The sequence below is a fragment of the Oryctolagus cuniculus genome, chromosome 8, assembly GCF_964237555.1.
Source record: "Oryctolagus cuniculus chromosome 8, mOryCun1.1, whole genome shotgun sequence".
NCBI classification, from domain to species: domain Eukaryota; kingdom Metazoa; phylum Chordata; class Mammalia; order Lagomorpha; family Leporidae; genus Oryctolagus; species Oryctolagus cuniculus.
In genome coordinates this window covers 65,524,696-65,550,834 of record NC_091439.1, presented here as the reverse complement: position 1 = coordinate 65,550,834, position 26,139 = coordinate 65,524,696, and the positions used below count along the sequence as shown (strand labels likewise).

At 45.7% G+C, this 26,139-nt stretch overlaps 1 protein-coding gene across 2 annotated transcripts in view; it reads left to right on the top strand.

The window, feature by feature from the left end:
- DAPP1 (dual adaptor of phosphotyrosine and 3-phosphoinositides 1) overlaps positions 1-26,139 on the top strand; it is a 56,856-nt gene that overhangs the window by 4,406 nt on the left and 26,311 nt on the right. Inside the window, exons 2-3 of one of the 2 annotated variants that reach the window (XM_002716954.5) lie at positions 15,568-15,690; positions 18,723-18,856. In XM_002716954.5, the coding sequence (XP_002717000.1) occupies positions 15,568-15,690; positions 18,723-18,856 (257 nt within the window). The remainder of the gene's footprint in view (positions 1-15,567; positions 15,691-18,722; positions 18,857-26,139) is intronic. The other variant, XM_070047834.1, reaches the window with a different exon arrangement.

The window sequence follows — 26,139 nt, the reverse complement described above, 5'->3', positions numbered from 1 at the left end:
TCCTTTGGAAGGCACGGAGACAGAGAAACAAAGATATTTCACTTGCTGGTTCATTTCCCAAATGCCTGCAACAGCCAGGGCTGGATCGGGCCAAAACTAGGAGCCCAGGACTGCATCTGGGTCTCCTTGGGTGGATAGCAGAGACCCAAGTACTTGAGCCACCATCTGCTGCCTCCCAGGGTGTGCATTAGCAGGAAGCTGGGTTGGAAGTGGAGCCTGGACTTGAGCCAGGCCCTCTGATACAAGTCGTGGGCATGCTAAGTGTCATCCTAACCACTGTGCCAATGCTCATGCCTCTGCCCAGTAATCTGCATGTGGAAAGAAAGTTACAGTAGGTAAGTAGCCACAGACTCTTTAAATGAAGAGCAGATGATCATTATCCTCAGCTTTGCAGGCCTTACAATCTCTGTCACAGCTCCCCCCGCCCCCCGCCACTGCTGTACAAAACCCGCCAGAGAACACAGAAGCCAACGAGCGAGAAGATGTTCCAAGAAACTGTCATCCATGAACACTGCGACGTGAGCCTCATTTGATTTTCATGAATCACAACACAGTCATCTTCTTCCCGACCATTTCAAATGTGCAGAGGCTCCTGGCTCTCAGTCTATGCTACACTAAGCAGGTGGCTGGCAGGAACTGGCCCTCAGCTGGTAGTTTGCTGACCCAGCGAATAAATGGGAAGAAACACACAGGTCCCTGTTGCGAGGCACATGCCTTGCTTACCCCAGCTCTGACCTTCGAAAGACGAGAAAGAATTCCAACTTTGGCTCTGTGGATGAACACAGGGAGGAGCCAGGTGGCCACAAGTCCCAGAGTGTCTAGGCTTAGTTGTTTTCCCCGCTGTGATAGGCATTGTTTACCGACCACCTACTATGCACCAACATTATGCATTCACATGCATTATGTCCGTTTGCCATCACAGTATCACTCTCATAGATGCAGCCAGTGACCTCACTGAAGATAAACGCTCTGCCCAGGCTGGAGCCCTGGCAGGTAGGGGAACAGAGGAATATACCTAGGGGCTCTCCCGAGACACCCAATGCAGTGCTGCTTTGCAAGTTAAAGCTACGCATTCAAATAACAACAGCTGGTGTTGATTGGATGCTTGCCTTGTGCCAGGCACTATTTTAAGCCCTTTACATGTGAAAATCTACTTAATTCACACAACTTTGAGAAGCAGGTACTGTTACTAACACATCCCCATTTACAACTGAGAAAAGAGAGGGCCAGAGCTTCTCCAGCATGCTCAGAGTTACAGGCCAGAAGGCCTTCAAGTCCAAGTTTTTGTCCAGAGCCCACATCCTTGGCTACTAATGCAAGTCGCTAATTTTCATGAAATTTCTCTCTTATTATATAATGACAACATATTAGTGCTGAATTCAGAGAAGCAAAGAAGGTTCTGTGATGACTACAACCAACAAAGTTCGTTGAAGAAGACATTATTCTCTCTATTCTTCACATAGTAGACATGCACACAAAGCCAAGTCAACACCCTAAATAATCAGTGTCATATTGAATTTTGTGTACATTCCACTTTCAGGACTAGAAGAATTGAGTGGACTAAGAAAGTACACTACAGTCCATAAGATAAATAAAGTACAATAAAGGGAGGTTTTAATGAGACCTGTTTGCACAGCTGTGACATCAACCACAGCAATAAGGCTTGCTTCTCTTGCTGTGCAATTTTGTGATCTTGCATTCTAAAAATGGAAGGTGACCCTTTGGCGGCCAAACAGTGTTGTAACGAGCACACGGCACCATCTCTCCTTAACGCATCCAGTCCCGACGGTTCCATCTCTGCCTCTCATGGACTCGACCCTCAGCCTTGTTCAGTGAGAAGCTCCCCTTTCCTCTTGTAGCTCTGTTGTCATAACGAGACCTTTAGAGTACTTGTTAAAGCTGGGGTTAGTTTCTGGATCCCGCCAGCTCCCCTCAGGGAGAAACACTATTCTGAGCCCATTCACTTCTGGCTCTGACCCGAATGTGGACCTGCCTGAAACCAACCGCAGCCCAGCTAGTGGGCTCCCTCGCTTCTCTATGGTCCTCACCCTCACTCTCTGCCCCCTGGCACCGGCCCCCAAAATCTGTGGCTAGATTTTGTCTGTTTAAAAATGCTTATAACTTTAAAAAGCGTAAGAACAATAACAGTATGTCTGGATAATAGTTTGAGCTATGTAGGAGAATGCTACCTTGTGGAGATACATGCTGAATGATTTAATGGTAAAGTGTCATTCTATCTGTAATGTACTTTAAAACTTTCTCGAAAACATATGGATAAAGAAAAAATGTGGCAAAAGTTGAAAAATTATTTTACCTAAAATATGAGTATTATGTAAGTGTATGATTTATAATATATTTATACTGTTTTATATTTACATGTGAAATTATTAATAATAAACAATTAAAATATAGTAATGTAATATTAATTATTGAAAGTTTTTAAAACAAAGAAAGACACCAAAAAGGTCAGCCATGTACAACCATCTGAAATTATATTGTTCAGCTTCTTTGTCTCTCTTCTCTCTCTCTCTCTCACACACACACACACACACACACACAGATTGCAGCCACACCATGTGTATAATCTTGCTCTTATCTTCAGGTAAGACGTTTTCCCACCATCTCCCTCTGTGTCTGCTTAAAGCTGGTGCTGGTGTGGTCTTTCCTCTCCATTAAAGTTTGGATATTTCAGTTGGCCCACATTTCAGAGCACTTGAAGTAGATTTGGTCCATGGACATGAAGCAAGGTTTGGATGTTTGTAGGAACATGGAATTACATGGTCATCATGTTTCAGGTGGATTAATTTGGTAGTTGAGCATGATGGATGACAATGGTCCAGAACCACGAAAACTAATTAGTGAGCCAGTTTATAGATTGGTGAATAAGAAAGGAGAGTTGACCTGGGAATAGAAGGGAGACAACAGGACTAGACATCAGCAATCCCACTAAACTAAGCATAGCAAGTGATTCATATCCAAGTAAAACAAGTCCTATTGCTGTGGGGTATTTTTAAAAATGGTGTCAAACATATATTGAAAGCTTTAATGTTTCACAAGTATCTTCTAACACTTTTTTTGTTCTTTTTGCTTTATCCCTGTAAATTTCTAAAGTTGCCTAGGTTTCAGGTTACTGATTCTGGGTTCTGACTCACCATCAGGAGATAGTGTGTTGGGTGGGTCCACCAGGTAATCTTATACCCATTCTGCAGATGCCAATGCTGTTTTAGGGCACAGTAAACTCCTTTTGTTGGTGAACTCTTAAGGAGCAAGGCTGTAGGTGTATGTTCATCTTTGACTTCTCCACCAGGGACTTCTGCTTGACAAAGAGCAGCTGTTTAGATGCCTGTGTTTCACACACGAGTACCTGGCTTCAGTTCTCAGCTCTGGCTCCTGACTCTAGCTTTCTACTTACACAGACTCTGGGAGGGGTGAAAAACTCAAGTAATTGGGTTCCTGCCACCTATGTGGGAGGTCTGGGTTGAGTTCCCAGATCCTGGCTCTGGCCCTGACCCTGATCCTGTCCCTGGGCCAGCCCCAGATGTTGCAGGCATTTGGGAAGTGAATGGGAGCTCAGTATCTCTCTTTCTCATCCCGCCGCTTCTGTCTCTCACTCTTGCTCTCTCTATCTCTCTACCTCTCAAATGAATGAAATGCTTTGTTTTTAAAAATCAATAGATATGTGTTGAACTGCCCCCCAGGTTGAGTCAAAACGAAGACCAGAACTCAAGACTGTATTCATGGCCCTTGGTCTCACTCAGGCCCCTTCTTCCTAGTGGTTTTTACTGTGGGATAAATTGATGTTGGCTAGAGGTATCGTCTGAGCCGGGGCATAGAGAAGAGATACCTAACGAGACAAGGATCTGTCTGTTTTATTACATTCCCCAAAGTTCCTGCAGCTGTGGCTTCCTGGAAGTGTCTCTCTCTATCTCCATTCTAGTCCACAATGGTATCCTGTCAGTGATGATCACAGTCCATAAACAATTAGCCCTGAGCCATCATTTTATGAGGCACAGGTTATAAGCTTAAACAGAGTCGAGCAGAGTCAAGCAGATCCCACTCAGACACGAGTGCATCTGACAGAATCTCTGTTTGGGATCCCTGCTTTTCCATGAGATTTTTTTTTTCAAGTCCAACCCAAGCATTCCGTGTGTCTCAGGCACAGGGGAGCAATGGTGCCCTTTTGGTCTCGCGGGCATTCCTGCACGGTGCAGCTGCCCCGGGGCAGGGTGGGGGGATGAGCCTAAGGGTCTCTGCTGTGCTGGGATGCAGTTCCCATCCCTCCCCCAGCCAGTGGCTGCTCCTCAGCTGCTCCTCCAGCTCTCTGATACCCCGGGGGTATTGCTCCGTCTCTGCGCGTCAGGCTCTGGGGACCTCTCTGTGTGCCTGTGCATCTTTATCTCTTTCGTTTCCCTGTCACTGTCTCTTGGGTCAGTTTATGTCTGCATGAGGGAACATCAAAAATTCATAGAAAAGTGGAATTAAAGGATCGATTTATGTTGGTGCAAAAAATTTTGAAACTATGGCAAAGTTTTCTCATACTACACATTTTCCATGTGCTTTTTGAAGACCCTCCAAGTGCACCACCTGTAAGTCACCACTTGCCTCGGGCCCTGTGTGTGAGCCAATGGACTGCTCTTGTCTCCACATCCTGCCTCTCTATCTCCATCCCTCCACCTACAGCTCTTGGACTTCTGGGCCTCTTATTCTTAGTGCCACTCTGTTTCTGTGTTTCTATCTCTGTCTCCATGTCTCGATTTCCCAGAATGTCTTGCCTCATTCCTCAGACTCCTGTAAAAACAGGTTTATCCTGGTCCCCAACTCCCACAGAATTCTCTTCTCCCCTTCAATCCTGTTTTCCTTTAGCTGTGCCTGACTCCCTCAAGGAGATTGGGACCTGCCTTTAATCAACATAGTGTGCCTTTGTTATCACATAGTCTGCTTCTGTTATCACTCAGGCTGCCCCCAGAAGCCTGGGGCCACTGGCCTCACCATGCAGCTATGCTAGGAGCACACATGCCTGAGGACACAGTGCTAGTGCTGATTCCATCGCAAAGCCCTCCCTACAGGGAAGGTCGTGCTGGTCTTTCTGCAGCTTCCCCTGTATATCACACTCTGCCTGGCTGAGCCGCATTGCAACTTCCCAAACCATCGGCAAGGCCTCCACTAGGTTCTCTCTACTTGGACAGGGCCCATTGCTGTGATCGGTGAGAAGATGAGCCCACACCTGTGGATATGACACTTAAGACACTAGCATGAGCAACACCGTCTTCGCAGCTGCAGCACAGCCTGCCTATAATAGAAATCACAGTTCTGATACTCTAGAGCTAAATAAGACAGCTCCTTATCCCAAACCTGTGATTTCAAACGGCACCGAGGGCTGCGAGCTTCATCTTCCGTAGAATCAAAGCATCCTGAACCAACTCTGTGAGCAAAGCCGCATCAGGGAGAGCAGCAGCCGGGCAGTGGACGCCATGCTGAGGACGGATCAGCCCAGGGCAGGCTGCTCAGCGTGGGAACGCCTGCGGAGTCTGTCTCGTGTCCCAGCACCGTTGTGTTCAGAAGGACTGCGGAGGCTGGGCAGAAACTCAGCAGCTCGGAAGTCAGGGCGATGAGACATGCCTCCGCGGCCCCCGCCCGGCACGGGGAGTGCACCTATGTCACACTTCTGCCATGTGCACGCACCTGAGCTCAGAGGGCAGTCACAAGTGAGAATAACTGAGGGAACAGTCAACGCTCCAGAGTGCTCTCATTGACTATCCCACACCCAGCCATTTGAGCGACTTGCACACAGTCAGGAGTGTGAAATCTGTCTTCTTCATAACTCTGCTGGGACAGAATCTGGGTTCTACTTTGCTTCTCTTTGCCCTGAAATGTATGAATGACCTGTAGGTGCAAGCTACTGAGAAATGTCATCATCATCAGGAAATATGCAGGCTGGGATGGTGTTGTGGCACCGTGGGCTAAGTCACTGTCTACAATGCCAGCATCTCCCAGGGGCGCCAGTTCAAATCCTGGCTGCTTCAATTCCATTCCAGCCCCCTGCTAATGGCCTGGGAAAGCAGTGCAAGATGGTCCAAATGCTTGGGCCCCTGCACGCATGGGAGAGACCCGGAACAAGCTCCTGGCTCCTGGGTTTCACCTGGTGCTGCCCCAGCCGTTGCAGCCATCTGGGGAGTGAACAGGAAGGTAGATTTATCTCTCTTTTCTGTCTTCCCCTCTCTCTCAGCAGCTCTGCTTTTCAAATAAACAAATACATTTTCTTTTTTTTTTTTTTCGTCTTTTTTTTTGACAGGCAGAGTTAGACAGTGAGAGAGAGAGAGAGAGAGAAAGGTCTTCCTTCCGTTGGTTCACCCCCTAAATGGCCGCTACAGCCGGCGCACTGCGCTGATCCGAAGCCAGGAGTCAGGTACTTCCTCCTGGTCTCCCATGCGGGTGCAGGGCCCAAGCACCTGGGCCATCCTCCACTGCACTCCCGGGCCACAGCAGAGAGCTGGACAGGAAGAGGAGCAACTGGGACAGAATCCAGCTCCCCAACCGGGACCTGAACCTGGAGTGCTGGTGCTGTAGGCGGAGGATTGGCCTAGTGAGCCGCGGCGCCAGCCAACAAATACATTTTCTAAGAAAAAGAGCTATATAAGCTAATTGGACATGGAGCTCAGGTTTCAAGGTACAAGACTGTTTTCTGTATTCACCAGTTCTTCTGCTGTAGTTTTGTTCCTCTGCCTGACATGAACTCCCTGCTCCAGGTAGGCATTCAGTTGCCTGTCTATAGCACTCACCTGGCAACCCCAGTGCCTTTGCTTATGCCAGTCCTCCCCTTGGATGCCCTTTTCTCTATCTGATGAATCCTGTCTTCATTCTTCACCCCCAGCACATGACCTTCCTCTTCCCTGAAGGTTTCCCTGATCATTCCAGGCCTCCACGAGTTCCTCATTTTATACCATTTACTGTATCATTTAGATGAGCTCCATGGCTGGTTCTCTAACCATGTTCACTGCAGATTCTTCCTTTTTCCTCCCTGTTGGTACTGAAATGTCACTGGGAACTTAAATTTGCCTTTGTCCCCAGATGCCAAGTTCTGTGAACTCAAATGATTGAGGCTACTGAACTGAATTAAGGTGCTTAGGACCAAGAGTCCTTCAGCTCCTTGCTTCTTAAGCTCTAAGTTACCTAGTGATCCTGTGAGGCTCTGTGGGTGAATGGGTCCAGAGAAGGTGCATTCCTAAAAAGATGCTGAGGTAGTCCATCTAAACTTGGAAGATTTTATTTATTTATTTATTTATTTGAGAGACAGAGTCACAGACAGACAGAGAGAACTGTCTTCCATCCACTGGTTCACTCCCTAAATGGCCTCAATGACCGGAGCTGAGCCGATCCAAAGCCAGGAGCCAGGAGTGTCTTCTGGGTCTCTCACACAGGTGCAGGGGTCCAAGGACTTGGGCCATCTTCTACTGCTTTCCCAGGCCATAGCAGAGAGCTGGATGGGAAGTGGAGCAGCTGGGATATTAACTAGCACCCACACAGGATGCTGCCACTGAGGGCGGAGGCCTAGCCCATTTGGCCACAGCGTTGGGCTCGTCCATCTATACTTTGAATAGCAGCACTGTGCGGTACTTCTCAGATACCAGGAGCAGCCCATTGTGGTCTCACAGTGAATCTGGTGAGTCATATCCATTTTTGTGCAAAAGAAATGGAAACAAAAATTCGAGTGACTAGAATATAGAAGGATAAGTGCCGTTGCCTGTAACATCTTGGTCATGTATGTGCGCTTGTGACACACAAGGGATCTTCCAAAAGTTCATGGAAACTGTACTGTGGAAAAACTAGACACAGATTTCAAATTTTTTTGCCAAAGTAAACTTAGCTTTTAATTCCATTTTTCTACAAATTTTTAAAGTATCCACATAAAAGGAGTGATGTGACATGTATTGTATATTGTGGGTTGGTTGAACGAGTTTAAAAGCCTCTCCTTTGGGCCGGCACCGAGGCTCACTAGGCTAATCCTCCGCCTGCGGCGCCGGCACACCAGGTTCTAGTCCCTGTTGGGGTGCTGGATTCTGTCCCGGTTGCCCCTCTTCCAGTCCAGCTCTCTGCTGTGGCCCAGGAGAGCAGTGGAGGATGGCCCAAGTACTTGGGCCCTGCACCCGCATGGGAGACCAGGAGAGGTACCTGGCTCCTGGTTTCGGATTAGCATGGTGCACTGGCCGCAGCACGCTGGCCACAGCGGCCATTTGGGGGTGAACCAACGGCAAAGGAAGACCTTTCTCTCTGTCTCTCTCCCTCACTGTCCACTCTGCCTGTCAGGAAAAAAAAAAAAAAAAAAAGCCTCTCCTTTAAAAGCAGCTGAGTGTGATAAGAACTTAGATCAGCAAATTCGGACCATAAAATCCTACGCAGTAAGGAACTGTGCAGGTTGCAGTCTCCTGGGGCAAGGTCCTTGCTCAGGGAGGCACTGCAATGGACGGAGAGGAGGCTGAGCGGGGGACCAGCTTTCCGGAGCGAGCCGGCCTGCTCTGTCTGTGGCTGGGCTCATTTCCTGCGCCTCACTGCCAGGCAGCTCTGACAATCCTCCGGGGGTGGCTGTTTCCTATTTTGTTACTGTCTCATGGAAGGGATAGCACCGCTGTTTCCTTCAAGGTCATCTTCAGGGTCTGATAATCTTGTACACACAGTACGAACTATTCTTCTGAGCGTGGCTAGTCTCTGCTCTGTTGACTCTGTTTGTTAGCCTTGAGACAAAATTACCGCAACGCGTGGGCCTTGGGCAAGGGGAGATGCTAACACTGCTCCTGGTGTACTGTTCTAGATAGAGTAGTTCTTTGCTCTTTTGTACTTCTCCAGGGAAAATGAGACCAAAAGAATGTATTATATCTTTACTTTTATTTTAGTTTCAGGAAAATGAACTTTATTGTAAAGGGGATAGAAGTGAATCCCCAGCACCAACACAATGTCTGGCATAGTCGTGATATATCGCATGATTAGGAAAGCCCGTAGCTTGTTCTCTTCTGCAAACATTTAAGTATGTGAAACATTGATAAACACAGACAATGCTCCAATATCTGAAAGAGGAAGGTTTTCTTCCTAGGCAGGATAACTAGTCACCTTGCCAGAGGAGAACCCAGAGGCTGCTGCTTGTCAGACCTTAGAAGCGGTTGGAGCAGATGGACTAGCCCAGGAATTGGCTGGAGGCAAAGGCCTGGCCACGCCTCACCGAGCTCCTCGCTGTCTCTCCCGGGATGCGTGTGGTCCGAGTGGACTGCTCCTCAGCATCCCTTTCCACTTGGCGTTTCCAAGCAGGGAAAAAAAGCAGGTTTCTTGTTGTACTGAATTCAAAAAACATCCACCTCGGAAGAGCCGCGGAGGAAGATGACCTAACTGGGAGTCTGAATCAGCAGTAGGTTCCGCGTGAATCAGCTGCGTGATGCAATTGCGAAGACACGAGTGCAATTTCAGGCTGCCTTGTGTGGGCCCAGCAGCCTGGAAAAAGAGGGGTCTGCACTGGTTGTTTTGCATCTCAGAGCTTAATCTACCAGAGACTTTTTTTTTTTTTTTTAAACTGGAAGGTAGAGGAAAGCAGGTGTCTGGATGAGAAGCTGATGGGAAGCAAAGAGGGTTTGTTCTCAATGTTTTCAACTATCTGTGTAAGTGTCATTGATAGAAATTCAAGAGGTAGCTCTGGGACAGCCTGCTGAAAGCTCTAAGCGGGGAGCAGTGATTCGGTGTAGGCAAGAGCGTCCTGTCCGTCGGTCACGGATATAATGGATTGAGCTCGCCTAGACAAATAGTGATCTCCCTGTCACCAGCAGCATGTGACAAGATTAGACAAGGTATTTATTAGAGTTTAGAAATGATTAAAACGTTGTACAGGCACTGGTGCTGAGGCACAGCAGATTAAACTGCCAACTGTGGCACCGGCATTCCACATGGGCACTACTCCACTTCTGATTCGGCTCCCTGTTAATGCTCCTGGGAAAGCGGTGGAGGATGGATGGTTCAAGTACTTGGGCCCCTGTACTCATGTGGGAGACTTAGAAGGAGCTTCTGGCTCTTGTCTTCGGATCCACTCAGCTCCAGCTGTTGCAGCCATTTAGGAAGTGAACCCAAATGGAAGAGTCTCTCTTTCTCTCTCTCTGTCTCTTTCTCTCTCTCTCTCTTTCTGTAACTCTGCCTTTCAAGTAAATAAATAAATCTTTTAAAAAAGGTTATACAATTTTTTTTGGTTACTTTATATGGTTTTTCCTAAAGAGCCTTCCAGATTTTACAAGCTTCAATCCTGTTAAGATTTGGCTCTTACTGCTAATAATCAGAATAACAAAACCTAAACAGTTTTTCTTTCTTTTCCTTTTTTTTTTTTTTTTTTTTTTTTTGACAGGCAGAGTTAGACAGTGAGAGAGAGAGAGAGACAGAGAGAAAGGTCTTCTTTCTGTTCACCCTCCAAATGGCTGCTATGGCCGGCGCTGTGCTGATGCGAAGCCAAGAGCCGGGTGCTTCCTCCTGGTCTCCCATGCAGGTGCAGGGCCCTTGCAAGCACTTGGACCATCCTCCACTGCCTTCCTGGGCCACAGCAGAGAGCTGGACTGGAAGAGGAGCAACCGGGACAGAACTGGTGCCCCAAATGGGACCAGAACCTGGAGTGCCGGCGCTGCAGGCAGAGCCACAGCGCCAGCCAACAGTTTTTCCATACAGTTATGGTTGCAGGAGCTTCAAGGCCTGTGCAGTTAGGATTCCACGTAATGAGGTGTTAAGTACGCTCAGTAAGCCGTAAGAGGCTCTGCAGACACCAGTAAAGGAACTTCGGGCATCCTGGGTGGTATATAGCCCAGCCTTGAGCGCCTCCCCGCTTCAGCTCTCGCCTGTCCTGCAGTACCCTTTCCAGTCACCCTGAATGACTCCCACGACCACATGGTGTTCTGTTTCTTTCGCACAGCCATTTCTCTTTTGCTTCTAGGCCTGTGCTCTTGTTATTCCCCTTCCCTGTCTTAGCTCATTGAACAGTTGCCACTCTGGATCCCACCAGACTTTAAGCAGACAAAAGGTCTACCTCTGCTTCTTTCTCTGTCTCTCTTTCCCTCCCTCTTGACCTCTGTATCTATGTCTCCAGCTCTTTTTCTTCTCTATTTCTTCCTCTTCCTCTGCCTTCACCTAATTGCCTTGATCAATTCCAGGACTCAATAAACTTTGATCAAACAAATGAAATAAAAGAATCTCTGGAGGTTGGATTAAGGGAGAAATTGACAAATTTCTCTTGTCTCTAATTCAGTGTTTTCCATTGGAATGCACTAAGTTAGGAAAATTTTATTAAGCTAAAGTCTCTTTTGCCAATCACTTCAATAGCGGTTCTTTCTGCATGGGAAACCAAACTTTTGAGCTGGTGTGTGTTTTTTTAGACTTATGCTTTTATATCCTTAATATTTATATATGTTGGATTGTTTGTAGTGGGGGAGTCAAAACTAAGTAATATCATACTGGGCGCATAGCTAGTCCTTCTAACAACATTATATTTGGGGATCTACCAACGCTGATGTGTGTATATATACAATATCTTCAGCATTGGCCTTATAAGAAAAACATTCCTTGATTGTTCAGGTGGGCATAATTCTTTTTGTAAGATATTAAGCATTCCTGCCACCCTCTCACTAAATGTCATTGGTATCCCACTCCTTCCCTCACTGGGCAAACAAAGAGATGCTCGCACTTTTTCCAACATTGCTGGCTGACTTCTTGTACCATCTTATCTTAGGAGTGCTGAAATCTGTCATTTCTTGGTTGATAGACGTTTAGGACAGCTCCAGATTTTTACACCATGAACAATTCTGCACTGCCCTTTGTCCACATTTCTTTCTGTTCATGTGAGTGTTCAGTTAGGCAGACACTAGAGAAGAATCACTGACCATATGTGCAGACTCAGTTACACTGGGTTCCCTACAGTCCCCTCCAACTTACACCCCTACCAGCAACAGACAATAATATCCATCACCCCCAAACCCTCCATTATTTAATACCATCTAACTCTTCCATTATGGATAATCTAGTAAATAAGGAAAAATATCACATTGTTATTTTAATTTTCATTTCTCTGATCCAGTACTGAGACTGTTAGAAATATAGATTTCCTCTTTTATGAAAGACTTTGATTTTTTCTCTCTCTCCTTTTTAAAGATTTTATTTATTTGAAAGGTAGAGTTACATAGAGAGGCAGAGGGAGAGACAGAGAGAAAAGTTTTCCACCCACTGATTCACTCACCAAATGGCCGCAACAGCTGGAGCTGGGCCGATCCGAATCTAGGAGCCAGGAGCTTTTTCCTGGTCTCCCACATGGGTACAGGGACCCAAGCACTTGGGCTTCTACTGCTTTCCCAGGCCATAAGCATTGAGTTAGATCAGAAGAGGAGCAGCCAGGACTCAAATCAGTGCCCATATGGGATGCTGGCACCACAGGCAGAGGCTTAGCCCACTATGCCACATCATCAGCCCGATTTTCTCTTCTTTGCATGTATATATTTTAATTTTCATTGTATATACTTTTAAAATAACTTAAATATCTTTAAGGCCCATTTACATCCTGGCTTGTTCAACCTGCTTGTGATCTTTCTTCCTGGAACCTCTCTTGAGTATTATATTCTCACTTGGATGGAGTTTGCAAGGCTCTTCCAGACTAAATTAGTGGTTTCTTGATGTTCAGCCCAGGCATTTTCATTCTTATTTCCTTTGACCTGCCAAACACGATGTCTTGCACAAGGATCTGCATGGATTTGAAAGAATGGTTGAAAATCGAGAAAACTGATAGTGGCACATCCAGCAACTTAACTCTCAGTTCTTCATGGACAGTCTTGAGCCATCCTTATCAAAGGTTGCCAAGTGCCTACAAAGGCTACCCTGTGTTCTTTGGCTCCCTGTTCACTGCCCTGAGACATACACTCATCAGAGTTTCGGGGACAGGAACACTTGACTCAATGAAAGGGGGATGTTTAGGCATGTGTGGAAGAGCTATTTGGGGAATGAGGACATTCGCCAGGTGTGGGTGGCTGCCTGGCAAGCTCCATATGAGCCTTTGTCAGGACCCACATTCCATAAAGCCCAAACGGATTCAAACAAAACTGCCACCCAGAAACCAACGCTCTCTCAGGGTTTTCCCCGTCAGATCCCAGTGTCATTCTTCTCCCTCTAAATACAAGTACTTGTTATATGTTTAAGGTGTACAGTTATTACGTAAAAGATTGTCATAAAAAATCTTGGTAAAAATGGCTGCCAGCTTGCAATTAAATAACAGCAAAGTTCTATAAATGTTAAAAAGGGACTTCAGAGTCCACCGGGAAGAATCCAAAGGAATGTCTTAATCCTTTATGTTTTTTAATTCTGTGACTCTAATATTGCTTCAGGTAAGAGATTTGCTGACTCAAATGGAATCTTATGCTAAAATGTTCATCCCAAAATTCATTCTTGGCAAAATGTATTTAAGGACTCGTGACCTTGTGGAGATTTCCTCTATCAACAAGAATTAGAATTTTGGCTTCAGCTGAACTTGGTGTTTGTTACAGCTTCGCTTGTAGTTCTTCCAGCTGTTCTTTGCAAGCACTTTGTAGTGAACAGATTTGAACTTGTCCGGGGATCAGTTCAACGAATAGGGCTGCTCTGGGTAAAGCACTCAGTAAGGACGCTTAGAAAGTGTTCGTCGCGTCATTGCTTTCAGTTAGCAAATACATTTCGAATCTTGGATGGAGGCATCTCTGCCCCAAGAGGAAATACGCTCGAGAAGCATAGGAAATGCGGCTCCAGAAAGCAGCTGGCTGATGGAGCTGTGGGAGAAACTGCCTTCCATAGAGGCACTTACATCTGTTCTTTATTATGCAGGCCAAAATTTCAGGTGACACAAGTTCCCAGTGGATGCCAGAATGTTTCAGGACAAGGCCCCTCACCTACAGAGCAGGGCTCTTCCTCGACGCTCTTGTGCCCTACCCGCTCTTTAACAGCACCCCATTCCTCACCTTGACATTGGCTGTGTAATTGCTCCTCTCTGCTGCTTTGCCATTGCCCCGGACTGTGGGCCCCGTGCAGTCAGCCAGCGCCTCTGGTTGCTCCCTGTCTGTTGTCCAAACTAAATGCAAAGAAACAGGAAATTTTACTTGAGCAACAAGAAAATCATATTGCAGAGGCTTTATGACTCCCAGTGGCTTCCTGAAGGCCATGAACAGGTACTGAGCACGGCTGTTCTCTGGGCCTGCTTCAACCTTTGCACTGTACTGACGTGTGCAGCACCGACAATCGGTCACCAGCTGTGACTGGTATTAAACCTTCATACACTTGAGGAAGTCGAGGCTGAGGTGCGTTAAGTCACCAGCCCAAGGATTTGGCTCTGACTGGTACAGACTGAGACCCAGGCAGGCGCACTCCTGGGGCTACAACCCTAATCATTGCACTTTACTGCCACTCCCATGTTGTGAGAAAGAACATGAAGTGCCTGTCATTAAGGGAAAGGACCAGGTGCCCAGCACTGTGCCTGCCACACTCTTAATTTCTGCAGAATTAAGAGTGGCCGGGGATACGTGCATTGCCTGTAGATGTGTGGACTGTCAGGAGGAAACAGGAAAGTGATTGACATTGGGGTCCTTTTGGGGAAGGAGCAGGGGTCAAAGGTAGGTAAAAGCTTGATTTTGACCATGCCTTCTTTTGGATTATTTGGATTTTTTTTCTTTTACCATGGGTGTCCTGTTACTTTGTCTAAAACACAAATACACACATACAGATCAGTTTGCATCTCCTGGGAACCTCCCAGCTCTTATGCATTTGAAACAACGTATGTGATGGAGCTTGCTCCTCACTGAGAGCATGTGGAGCCCCTGTGACTGGTTGCATCTCACTCATGCTGCTGGCTTCCAGTGCCATTACTCTATAGTTTTCCGTGAAATAAGACCACTCTTGCAAAAGAGGGTGAGAAACAGCAGTGAAAAGAAAGAAAATAGGTCAAAGCTTGTTATTATGACTGTTTGGGATTGGAATTTAAAAGAAAAAAAAAATCTGCTTACAAAGCAACACCATGTGAGTTAGCTGGGGCTTCTGGAAGAAACTGCCATAACTTGGGGCTCAACCGCGAAATCTGTTGTCTCCCAGCTCTGGGGGCCCTAGTCAGAAATCCAGGCACCAGCAGGATTGGTAATTTTTGAGGGCCCTAAGGGACTGTCTACCCAGGCCTCTCTCCTTGGCTTGCAGGCTTGGCTTCTCTGCTCACGTGGTTTCCCCTGCACACCAGTCTCGCCCCAATCCTCCTTTCTACCAGGGGACACCACTCCCCTGGGTTAAATGACCTCATCTCCACGTGCTGCAGACCCTGTCTCCATGTGAGGTCCTTGAGGGCCTGGGAGACCAGGTTCAACATAGGACTATGTTCTCAGCGCTCCTCTTCAGCCCCTCCCAGGGATTTCCTCGTCCTGAGGTTTGGGCTGGGGGCTGGGTTTCCAGGCTACTTACTTCTGGTGGAGGACATTGCAAGGTGACCTGTGACCTAAAGCCCAGGAGAGGAAGTGTCCCCGTGGCCTGCCCTGAGTGACAGCACTGTCCTCTGCTTTCCAGGTGGTACCACGGCAACCTCACACGCCACGCGGCCGAGGCGCTTCTCTTGTCCAATGGATGTGACGGGAGCTACCTGCTGAGGGACAGCAATGAGCAGAGCGGCCTGTACTCGCTCTCTGTGAGGTAGGGCACCCGAGGACTCCAGGAATGCCTCCGGGGGCACCTGTCACTTACGGACTTGAGCGTCGCTCACTCTGCCGGATCATCCCTCCCCTCCAAGTCGGAAGACTTCAAACTCAGCAGCGACTCTGTGAGAAATGCCCCTGCTGCATCCATCCACAGGCAGGAGAAAAGCTGCAGCTAGAGGAGCCTTAGGGATTGTCACGTCCTCGCACGTGGCTATGAAGGGCCTGGAACCCAAAGTGTGGGAGCATCTGGCACCCAATAGGTCAATGATAAGGAGAGCGTGGTGGTCCCAACACATTGCCTGGGCTCTGCCCGGGGCTGCTGGCACTAAAGCAGCTGGCGCGCGCACACACACACACACACACACACACAAAAGAAAGAAGGGAAGGAAAAGAAGGAAAGGAAGGGAGGGAGGGAGGGAATAAGAGAGGGAGGGAGGGAGGAAGGAAAAGAAAGAGCATCAGAATGCAAATTCCTGAAACCCAACCAGGATCCTTTCCATCATTTTCTAAAACATCAGAATGATCTGTGATGATACGAGTTGCCGAGTCACAAACCCAAGCAGACAACAAGCAATTTTCCAATTTTTCCTGTAAAGGACCCAACTTTCTTTCTTGAGGCTCCACATCCCCCAAATGGCAGGAAAGTTAAGGCAGTCTCTAACAGGTGCACCCAGCCAAATGTGGTGACTGCCCAGCCTTCCACAGTATCTCCTTACCACCTGCTTCTTCCTGGCTGGCCTCCCGGATCACAGATGTTAACCCAGCTGTGGTAATCAGGGAGGGGACAGGTTCTCTGACAGCATCTGGCACTGTCTCTTGTGGACAGGAGGCCACTCTCCTTGGGCTCTGGGTAGGTCTCAAGGAATCAGGCAGAGGACACGAGGACTCTTCCAGCACCCCCCCCCCCCATTAGGACCTATTAGGTTCCTATTCTGATCACACTAGGACATAACACAGCCCCTCAGCTGCCCTGGCGTAAGACAGGTCTCCATCTCCTCCCTGCTCTACTTGGTGCAGGAGTCGTCCTCACTAACTCAGCACACACACTCCCTTCTCCTGTCTAATCCTCTTTTCCATCCAAATCCATGACAGCCTTTGTTTTCTGATTTTCATGTCCTCCCTGATCCAAGTGAGGAACTGGCTAAGAAAGTCTTTTCCTAAGTAACTGACGACAGGCTTCTGTGAAGTCAAAGGCCAAGAGTTTACATACCTGCTTCTCTAGTCATTGTGTCCAGGGCCTTCATTTTCCGTTTCCACGTTCCATAGCAAATTACCAAAATACATGGTGGCTCCGAACAACATAAATCGCTGCCCTCACTGTGTCTCTGCCTCAGAAGTCACGTACAATGTGACTGAATTCTCTATTCAGGCTCCTTGAGAAGAGAAAAAAGTAAAAACTGAAGCTGGACTTGCCATGTATTTGTCCAAGGAGATGGTATTTGAATTGAACCTAATTGGTAGCTAAGATTTCCAGCGGCAGAGACGGGGGAAGGTGTGGCAGAGGAGAGGAGCGGATGAGCGGAGTGCCAGGGCTGGTGCTTCCTGATGAACAGCAGTCCCATTAGTTCTGAAGGGAAATCCCCAGAGCAGCAGCACCTGGGAATAGGCTGGAGATGCAGATTCTTGAGCTGGCTCCGTGGCTCACTTGGCTGGTCCTCCGCCTGCAGCGTCGCCATCCCATATAGGTGCCCGGTTCTAGTCCCGGTTGCTCCTCTTCCAGTCCAGCTCTCTGCTGTGGCCCGGGAGTGCAGTAGAGGATGGCCCAAGTGTTTTGGCCCCTGCACCCGCATGGGAGACCAGGAGGAGGCACCTGGCTCCTGGCTTCGGATCGGCACAGCGCCGGCTGTAGCGGCCGTTTGGGGAGTGAACCAATGGAAGGAAGACCTTTCTCTCTGTCTCTTTCTCTCACTGTCTATAACTCTACCTGTCAAATAAATATTAAATGCAGATTCTCAGGCTCTCTCCCCCAGACCTCCTGAGTTGGAATCTGGGGATGCAGCCCAACAATCTGGGTTTTAAGGAGCCTTCCCAGTGATTTTGATGCCTGATCATGTTGGAGCATGGACAGCCCAGACAGGAATAGTGGAGGAAGGCTAGAAAGACAGGCTGGGCTCAGATAAAGTGGATCTATAGACACAGAAGTACTCTGCCCGATTTCCAAAAATGGAAAAGGCTATGGCAGGAAACATGATATTTCACTCAGTAGACAGAGAGCTAGGCAAGGGAGGACAAGATTTGGGTTCACAGGACTAAGTGAGTGGCACAAACAGGACTCAGACAAGTAAGAGAGGAGGGCCAAGGACAGAGGAGAATCTGGTGAGGATGTTACAGGCATCTTCCACCTTGCCAAGTCCCTGCCCTTAAGCTCATGCTAGGACAAATGCTCTTGGCAAGTGAAAGAGTAGGAGAGGGAGGAGAAAGAAGGGTGGGAGTGTGGGGAGGAGGGAGGGTAGGGTGGGAAGATTCACTGTGTTCCTAAATTTGTATATACAAAATGCATGAAGTTTGTATACCTTAAATAAAAGATTTCTAGGTTAAAACAATTAAAGAGAAGATAATCTTGAGTAAATTATACATAAAATAACAGCACACTGGGCCTGGGGTGTGGGGGCGGGCCTTTGGCCTAGCAATTAAGGTGCATATTGGGACCCCCACATCACACACTTGAATGCCTAGGTTTAAATTCTGGCTCTGCTCTTGACTTTAGTTTCCTGCTTACGGGCACCCTGGAGGGTGGGGGCAGTAAGTGGTTACCCAAGTAGTTGGGTCCCTACCACCTGAGTGGAAGACCTGGATTGATTTCCTAGCCTTTCCAATCATTTAGGGAGTGTAACAGTGGATAAAAGTGGGTGAGATCTCTCTCTGCTGTCAATCCAGCTTCCTGGCTAATGCATACCCTGAGAGGCAGTGACTGGTGGCCCAGGCACTTGGGTTTTCAGAAAGAGTTATGTAAGAATATATTTTCTTTTGAAAAAAAAAAAAAAACTCACTTTTAAAATATTGTAAACATATCTTTTTCCCTTTCAGAGCCAAAGACTCTGTCAAGCACTTTCACGTTGAGTATACTGGATATTCATTTAAATTTGGCTTTAACGAATACTCATCTTTGAAGGATTTTGTCAAGCATTTTGCAAATCAGCCTCTGATTGGTAGCGAGACAGGTAAGTTCTGAACTCTCTGTTGAACTGTGAGATACTGTTGCAGCATGAGGGAGGATCAAGATAGATATCAATCAAAGAATGTCATAGTTGTCACTTCCACTGAATTGTATGCCTACGCTGTGCCATTTGATATGCTTAGGAACATTTTGTCTATTACTATGCCATATGCTACATTAATAAAGTATACACTTTATATGTAAACATTATCTATAGGAGAAAATAATATATTTTGTATAAAGCAGGTATTTTCTCTGATGTGCCACTTATTGGATTGATTTTGCATTGACTAAAAGTGTACAATTTCTATAAAATGGGCTATCCATTTTATAATATTTACAATTTTTTTTAAAAAGAAATGGTCAGAGAATCAAACCGAAAAAGTCATGGTTTCAAGAAACAGAAGATACCTCTTGTGGTACCTAATTTATCCAACTTCTTTGTCCAGACCATTTCAATGAAGTGTGGAAAAGCTTACCCCTATATTTGTAATACAGAGTCACAACTTTATTTGTCCTAAATGATGGTAAATCTAGTTAATCAAAGGCCAGGAAACTCCAAGAACCTGTGGCAAAAAAGGAACTCAAGTCTTAATCACACGACTGCTTACCATGAACTTGTCCAGACTTGTTTTCCTGGTAAATTTGATCATGGGCTTTCTGCTAACTTCAGTGCGGTGGACTGAGATGCCATCATTGGTTTTCTACCTTGTCTGTGAGTTCTGTGGCCTGATAGACCTTGATATGAATAACACAGTGTGTCTTTGCAGATGAAAGGCATAATGGAAACCACAAGTCAGTGGTTTTGCTTTATACTGACCACACCAGGCCTGCAATAGAATATTCTAACCTATGAAATTGATGCTACAATCATTTTTTTAACAGTCGGTAATTCTCCAGATTAACCATGCAAATCACTTCATGATTTAACCAGCAGTTGTCCTCCTAAACAAATAGCACTTAAAAAATTCATGGAAAATTAGAGCTAAAATTTTTATTTTGATGCAAAGAAATTGAATATTCACATAGTTTTTTCATAATGCACATTTTCTATGAACTTTTTGAATACCCTTGTTATTTCCACTGTTCCCATTATATATCTTTGTTATTTCCATTGCTGCCTTGACCTTGATAAGCATTTCAGTTTCTAAGATTTTTTTCACTTCAAACTCACTCCTTGTGTCCAGCTCTACATTTGTATTGTTCAATGCTTGGTCACTGGCAACAGAGAGGAGATTTTTGAAGCTGGGTCTTTGTTTTGTCTACCTCTGTTTTTGTCCTCTCCATATCTGCCAGGTTTGCTCTATTTACCCATTAAATAACTGAATAAATGAGTGAACAGAAGACTGTGGATAGGAGTTCTGTGTGGCCTTCAAAGCTATTGATATCTTTCCACTCCCTTCTTTCAAACTGTTCTCCTAGACTCTATTTTTAAGTCCTTTTCTCGTTCTCTTTACTCCTTCCTGTTGTTCTCCAAGTTAGGGAAAATTTACATAGTATGTCTGCTGACAAATTGCAAAGCAATTTCAGACCTGCATCCTGGTTGAAGCTTTGTGACACTGAGCCAATCGCCAGGCAAAAGGATCACTTAAGTCTGCTCCAAAGTCAAGGTTTCTTGACATGGCATTTGGGACAATGTTAAGCTTAATACGTCATCCTGACTGATCAATGCATTAGGAATTATAAAGATCTGTAGTCCAGACTCCTATTCTATTTCTCCAAAGCTAGGACTTGCTGTATCACCATCATTACTATAATTACTTCCCTATTTATTGAAGTAAAACTTAAGAAACTAAGATTTTCATCCTCTTCAGTGCCTCTCCTCTGTTCTACTCATTATCCAATGGTGGATTTGCTATTTGAACTCCTGCTAGAGGTCCCTTGTACTTGACTTGCTGGCTTCAAGCCCGCAGTTATGCTTCGCTGACTTTATTCCTCTTATCTGTCCCAGGCAGATGAACGAAAAGCCACTGAGCCTGGGGGAAAGAGGTAAAACCCAGGACAGATAAGTGCTCTAATCCTGTCCCTCTGGGAGTAAGAGGCCGAAGGAAGCAAGATAGCATGCTGGAGTCACAATGACTCTTAAGCCCGAAAGTTACCCTCAAGTCACTGAGTCAGTACTAAGGCCTAGGCAGAATGGTGAGTGGAAACTGGGAAACCACCTTCTAAAAATAGGTCTTTTCTTGTTGATTGGGTGCCTAGTGTTGGCTCTGGGCTGATGATTTCTTGGTCAGCATCAGATGCAGTGCAAACTCTTCGTTCGATCAAGATCACTAGGGACAGCGTCTGTCTCCACAGAGGATCAGACCCCTGCAAGGCTCGCACTCCTAGATTTCCTCAATGGAAAGGGCTAGAATTAGATATTTCAGGCCACTCCTGCCAGCCAGACGTAGGCCTGGCCATACCTGGCAGTTCCCAGAAAGTGAGTTTATTACAGAGACTATCTGACATTCATCTACCGGCAGGAATAGCAAGGGAGATGATGTCCAACTAACCAAAACCTTACACTTCTGCCTTACAATTTCGTAACGTCTTCGGTAGTGTAAAATCCACAGTACTTGGCTGTGGGTCATGAGAAAAATCTTTGTACTCAGAGCAGGTCAAAGTGTAGACTTGTCTTAAAGGAATGAATGCTGCTTTATTCTGTCTTTCTCCAATTCTAATGCTAGTCTCCAATCTTTAAACTGTCAGGATTTCTGCTTCTTGTTCTGAAGACCAGGGGTTTCGTAGACATGATCTAAGCCTCTTACCAACTTTGATTCCATTATTATAACTTCCCGTTTCCCTCATCACGGTCTGCATTTAATCTCTCTAATCTCTCTGTTAAAGTTTCTGTTCACTCTAATTTATCCTTATTAATACCCATGAATACTGAAGATGCTTCCAGTTATTAAAAGTCAATAATTTGGGGCCAGTGCTGTGGCACAGTAGATTAATCATCTGCCGGCAGTGCTGGCATCCCATATGGGTGCTGGTTCTAGTCCCGGGCTGGAGTCACGGGGACTCTTAAACCCAAAAGTTACCCTGAAGTCACTGAGTCAGTACTACAGCCTAGGCAGAATGGTGAATGGAAACTGGAATACCACCTTCTAAAAATAGGTCTTTTCTTGTTGATTGGGTGCTCCTCTTACCATCCAGCTCTCTGCTATGGCCTGGGAAAGCAGAAGATGGCCCAAGCACTTGGGTCCCTGCACCTATGTGGGAGACCCAGAGAAAGTTCCTTGGCTCCTGGCTTCAGATCAGCCCAGTTCCAACCATTGTGGCCATTTAGAGAGTGAACCATGGGATGGAAGACCTTTCTCTCTGTCTCTCCCTCTCACTGTCTAACTCTACCTCTCAAAGAAAGAAATAAATCTGTTTTTAAAAGCCAATAATTTCCCAAATATATTGTAGAGATACAATATACTCTCTTGTTTTGTTTTTCTCAATGACCCTTTTTACCTTCTAACATGTCATATAATGCAGTTATTTTTTAAAAAAAAAAAACTTCCTCTCCATAATAGAATGTAAGTTCTATGAGGAGAAGTATTTTTGTCAGTTTGTTTGCTAAGTCCCAGAACCTAAAAGAATAAAAGCTAACCATTTCCACATTCTGTCAGTCAGATGTCCCACTAACAATGCCTGCATTGAAGCTTATGTGGCAACATCACAACCAGCAAAGTTCTGACAACTTTAAGTTCCAAGGTAGACACAAAGCATAATTGGACATGATGTCTTGTGTTTCACGTATGTTCTGTATTGCCTTTGATTGGTAATAGTAGGATGTTAAATAAAACGTTCATATTTGTACATGATTTCTAAAATCAGATTTGGAAACTTTAGAAATTTTTGTTAGTATAAGAATATATGATCTATAATCAATTTTTTATTGCATCCTCTTGAAAATAGCTAACTAGCAATGGAGAATGCCCAGCTCCTCAGCTGTTTAAGGCCCATGAAATCATTTGGTCTGGCTCTGCCGAGGCAACCACAGACAGGACTCAGAGTTCACTAAATCTACAGCAGCTAATTTTTTAAATTAATAATTTTGTATGGCCCATTGATGTTACAAATATCCAAATAGTGCCTGGCAAAAAACAAAAACAAACAAACAAAAACAAAAACAAACAAAAAAAAAACAAACAACTAAACTTCCTCAACCCTAAAAGTCTTGAAAATGTACACAGAATTTATCTTTATGCCTAAATATCCTAATATTATTAGAACAAAAATTGTTGCCCATTACCTTTTGTTTGTATTTCAATACTTCTTGTATGAAAATGTCATGTATAATTTATTATACCATGTTGTGACTTTATCAGTATTCAGCCCGAGAAAATATGACATAAGTCAAGTGCAGTGTTTGTGTTTACCCTTCATAATAACTGGTTCTCAATTTTAAAGATCCTATCAGGTTCTTCCCTAAATGTCACATTTCCACTTCCCTTTTTCTTCTGACAGGGGGACTCCCAGCCCTTTGAGAATGGCTACCACTATTATTACTTACTTGTCACCTTTCACTCCGGTGGCATTTTAAAATAATGAAGTTTAAAAGTTAACTTTAATTTGAGAATTATGTGACGCTTCTGAAAATAACCAGCACCCTCTCGGAAGTTTGCTAAGCCACACTCAGGGTCACTTCTTTAGTTTATGCTTGACAAAAATACAGCTTTTCTTAGTCTATAGATGAGCTCTATTTGGAAAAAGAAAAAAAAATCAAGCAAGGAAAGGAATGAAGCCAAAATCTGGAGAGTGTTTAGTAAGCTCTGGGCACTGTGTTACCTGCGCTCACATGTATGATTATTTAATCTTCTTGACCTCCTGCAATAATGCTTATGGGCACAATGGTCCCATTTGCAGATGAAGAGATGAAAAACTGGAGGTGCTTACCTACTTGCAGAAGAAAAGTGGCATAGCTCACAGCTCATAAATATCAGAGTTGACACTGGAATCCGGGCGACTTCATCCTAAAGCATAGTGCTTTCCATACACTTTTCTGTCTCCTGAGGTTGGGCCAGCATGGCAGTGCAGTACGGTATTGTCACAGCACAGCATGGTCTCGGATGCTTTTGGAAGGGAAGAGTCCCTACCACAATAACCTGAGAGATTTGTGGGCGGTGGCAAGGCTACAACACACAGCTCAGTCCTGTTCTTCTGTCTTCTTTTCAGTCTCCACTGCTACGTTTGATGAGTGATGTAAACCCACTATTCTGAAGAATCTGAATCCATTTGAGCTTCTGCCTTTGCATTGGTTGCTATTGTTATTTTGATTTTCATGAATTGCCTTTTGAGAAATTATATTAGAGGTACTCTTAAAATGTTCATGTCTGGGAGCAGGTGTTTGGCACAGCAGTCAAGATGCTGCTTGGGAGGCCTGCATCCCGTATAGGAGTGCCTGGGTTCCTGTCCTGATTCTGCTTCCCATGCCAACTAATGCACACCCTGGAAGCAGCAGGTGATGGCTCCCACGTGGGAGACTGATTGAGTTCCTGGCTCCCAGCAACAGTCTGGTCCAGCCTCAGATGCTGCGGGTATTTTGGAAGTAGAATAAGTGGATGGAAGATATCTTCTCTCTCTCTCTCTCTCTCTCTCCCTCCCTCCCTCCCTCCCTTCCTCCCTCCTCCCTCCTTCTCTCCTCTCTCTTCTCTCTCTCAGCCTGTACCTTTTAAATACAATGAAAAGAAAAAGTAAGGGTGAAAAAAGGAAGTTGTACATTCACGGGAAGCAGGACAAGCATTTGGTTACTAAGCTTCCTCCTGTTTCCCTCCCTTACATGGGTTTGTGTGTTTAACCAGATTTGCAGGAGGTTAGAATTGGGACGGAGCTGGAGAACCAATTAACTTCTCCTTTATACACGAAGAAACTGAGACCCGGCGAGAAATGTTCAAGCAAAAATTCACGTGTCTTTTCCTCCATTTGCTTCCTAAAGAATCCGTTTCTTCAAACTTTGATTTAGACTTGCGAGCTCTCACCCACAACAGAGAACAGCATTTCACAAGCCGTGGCGGTTGCCATGGTGACCACGCTGCGGCTGAGGATAATTATGGTATAATGAGTAAACACACGAATTCCCCATGCACTTCTGGCCCCTGCCATTTGCCAGCTCTGTGTTCTCAGTCGAGTTATGGAGCCTCTCTGAACGCGACTTTCATCACCTTATAGAGCTGATGGCAGCGATTCATACTTGAACGGCTGGTGAAGATGGAAGGGAACTAGGCAGGCAGGACATTAGGATTCTCGGCCTCGTATCAGCATCCAGTCATTATGACTGTTATCTAATGAATCCCTTTTGTGATAATTCCATCAGACGCTATGCAAGGGCCGTAAATTCTTTGGTATATCACGAGAAAGGTAGTCTAGAAACAACGGGAATCTGTTTATCTAATGTTTGCTGTGTCATCTTCAAGTTTTAATCCTGCTCCACAGTGGATTCATAGGAATGGCAGAATCAAGTGAACCCTCCAAAAAGCATCTGAACTGATTTTATTTTTGAACAGAATCTTCTGTGCTGGCTCAAGGCTCTCTCATCTACCTCAATGTATTTCTTCCTGTGTGCCTGCAAATAAGATTTGACAGCTCTTTCGTATAGACATGAATGAGAGTGGGTTAAAGTCTATTTGCAAAGGAGGAGCAAAGAAGGAAGGGAAATGATCTCAAATATTCCTATTACCACCCATCTCCCACAAAACCACTTCCCCCTGGCAGGAGCAGACAGGAACCCATCATGCCAGTTTGTTGTCTGAACTTGAGGGCAGTGATGAAACGTGTAGATGCAATCTTATTTTTATTCAACAAGTATGTATGGAGTGCCAACGAGGGATGGGCAGGAAGCAGATCCCATTCCTGTCCTCAAACACCTTACAGGCCAGCTGGGGGACTTAATGCCTAAACACCCGCCACCTGCATCAAAGAAACATGTAAGCAAGCACTCCCTGTAGGAGCAATGCGCGCTCTGCCCTGCACTGTTTAGATACCACAACAGGGCTTGCGGCTCCACACTGTTCTTCCTCTTCTTCTCAGCTCCTGCTGGAACATAAGAGAAAGTGTGTTTCGGGGCCATCTCAGGTGATTGCATACAGAGTTGTAGGTGTAGCTGTTCAACCTCCCTGAGTTATTATTCAGCCGACACATGGGAATGCCTGCCCTGTTCCTCCCTTGATCATCTCACAAATGCCCTGAAGTTGAGTGCTCCAAACTAGATTTCACATGAAAGGCAGGAAACAGCAGGCACCTTCATGTAGTTCAGAAACTGAAGTGAAACTGACAGCCAAGTTTCCAAGCCCTGTGGCTGGTGATCTTCCCCATTCT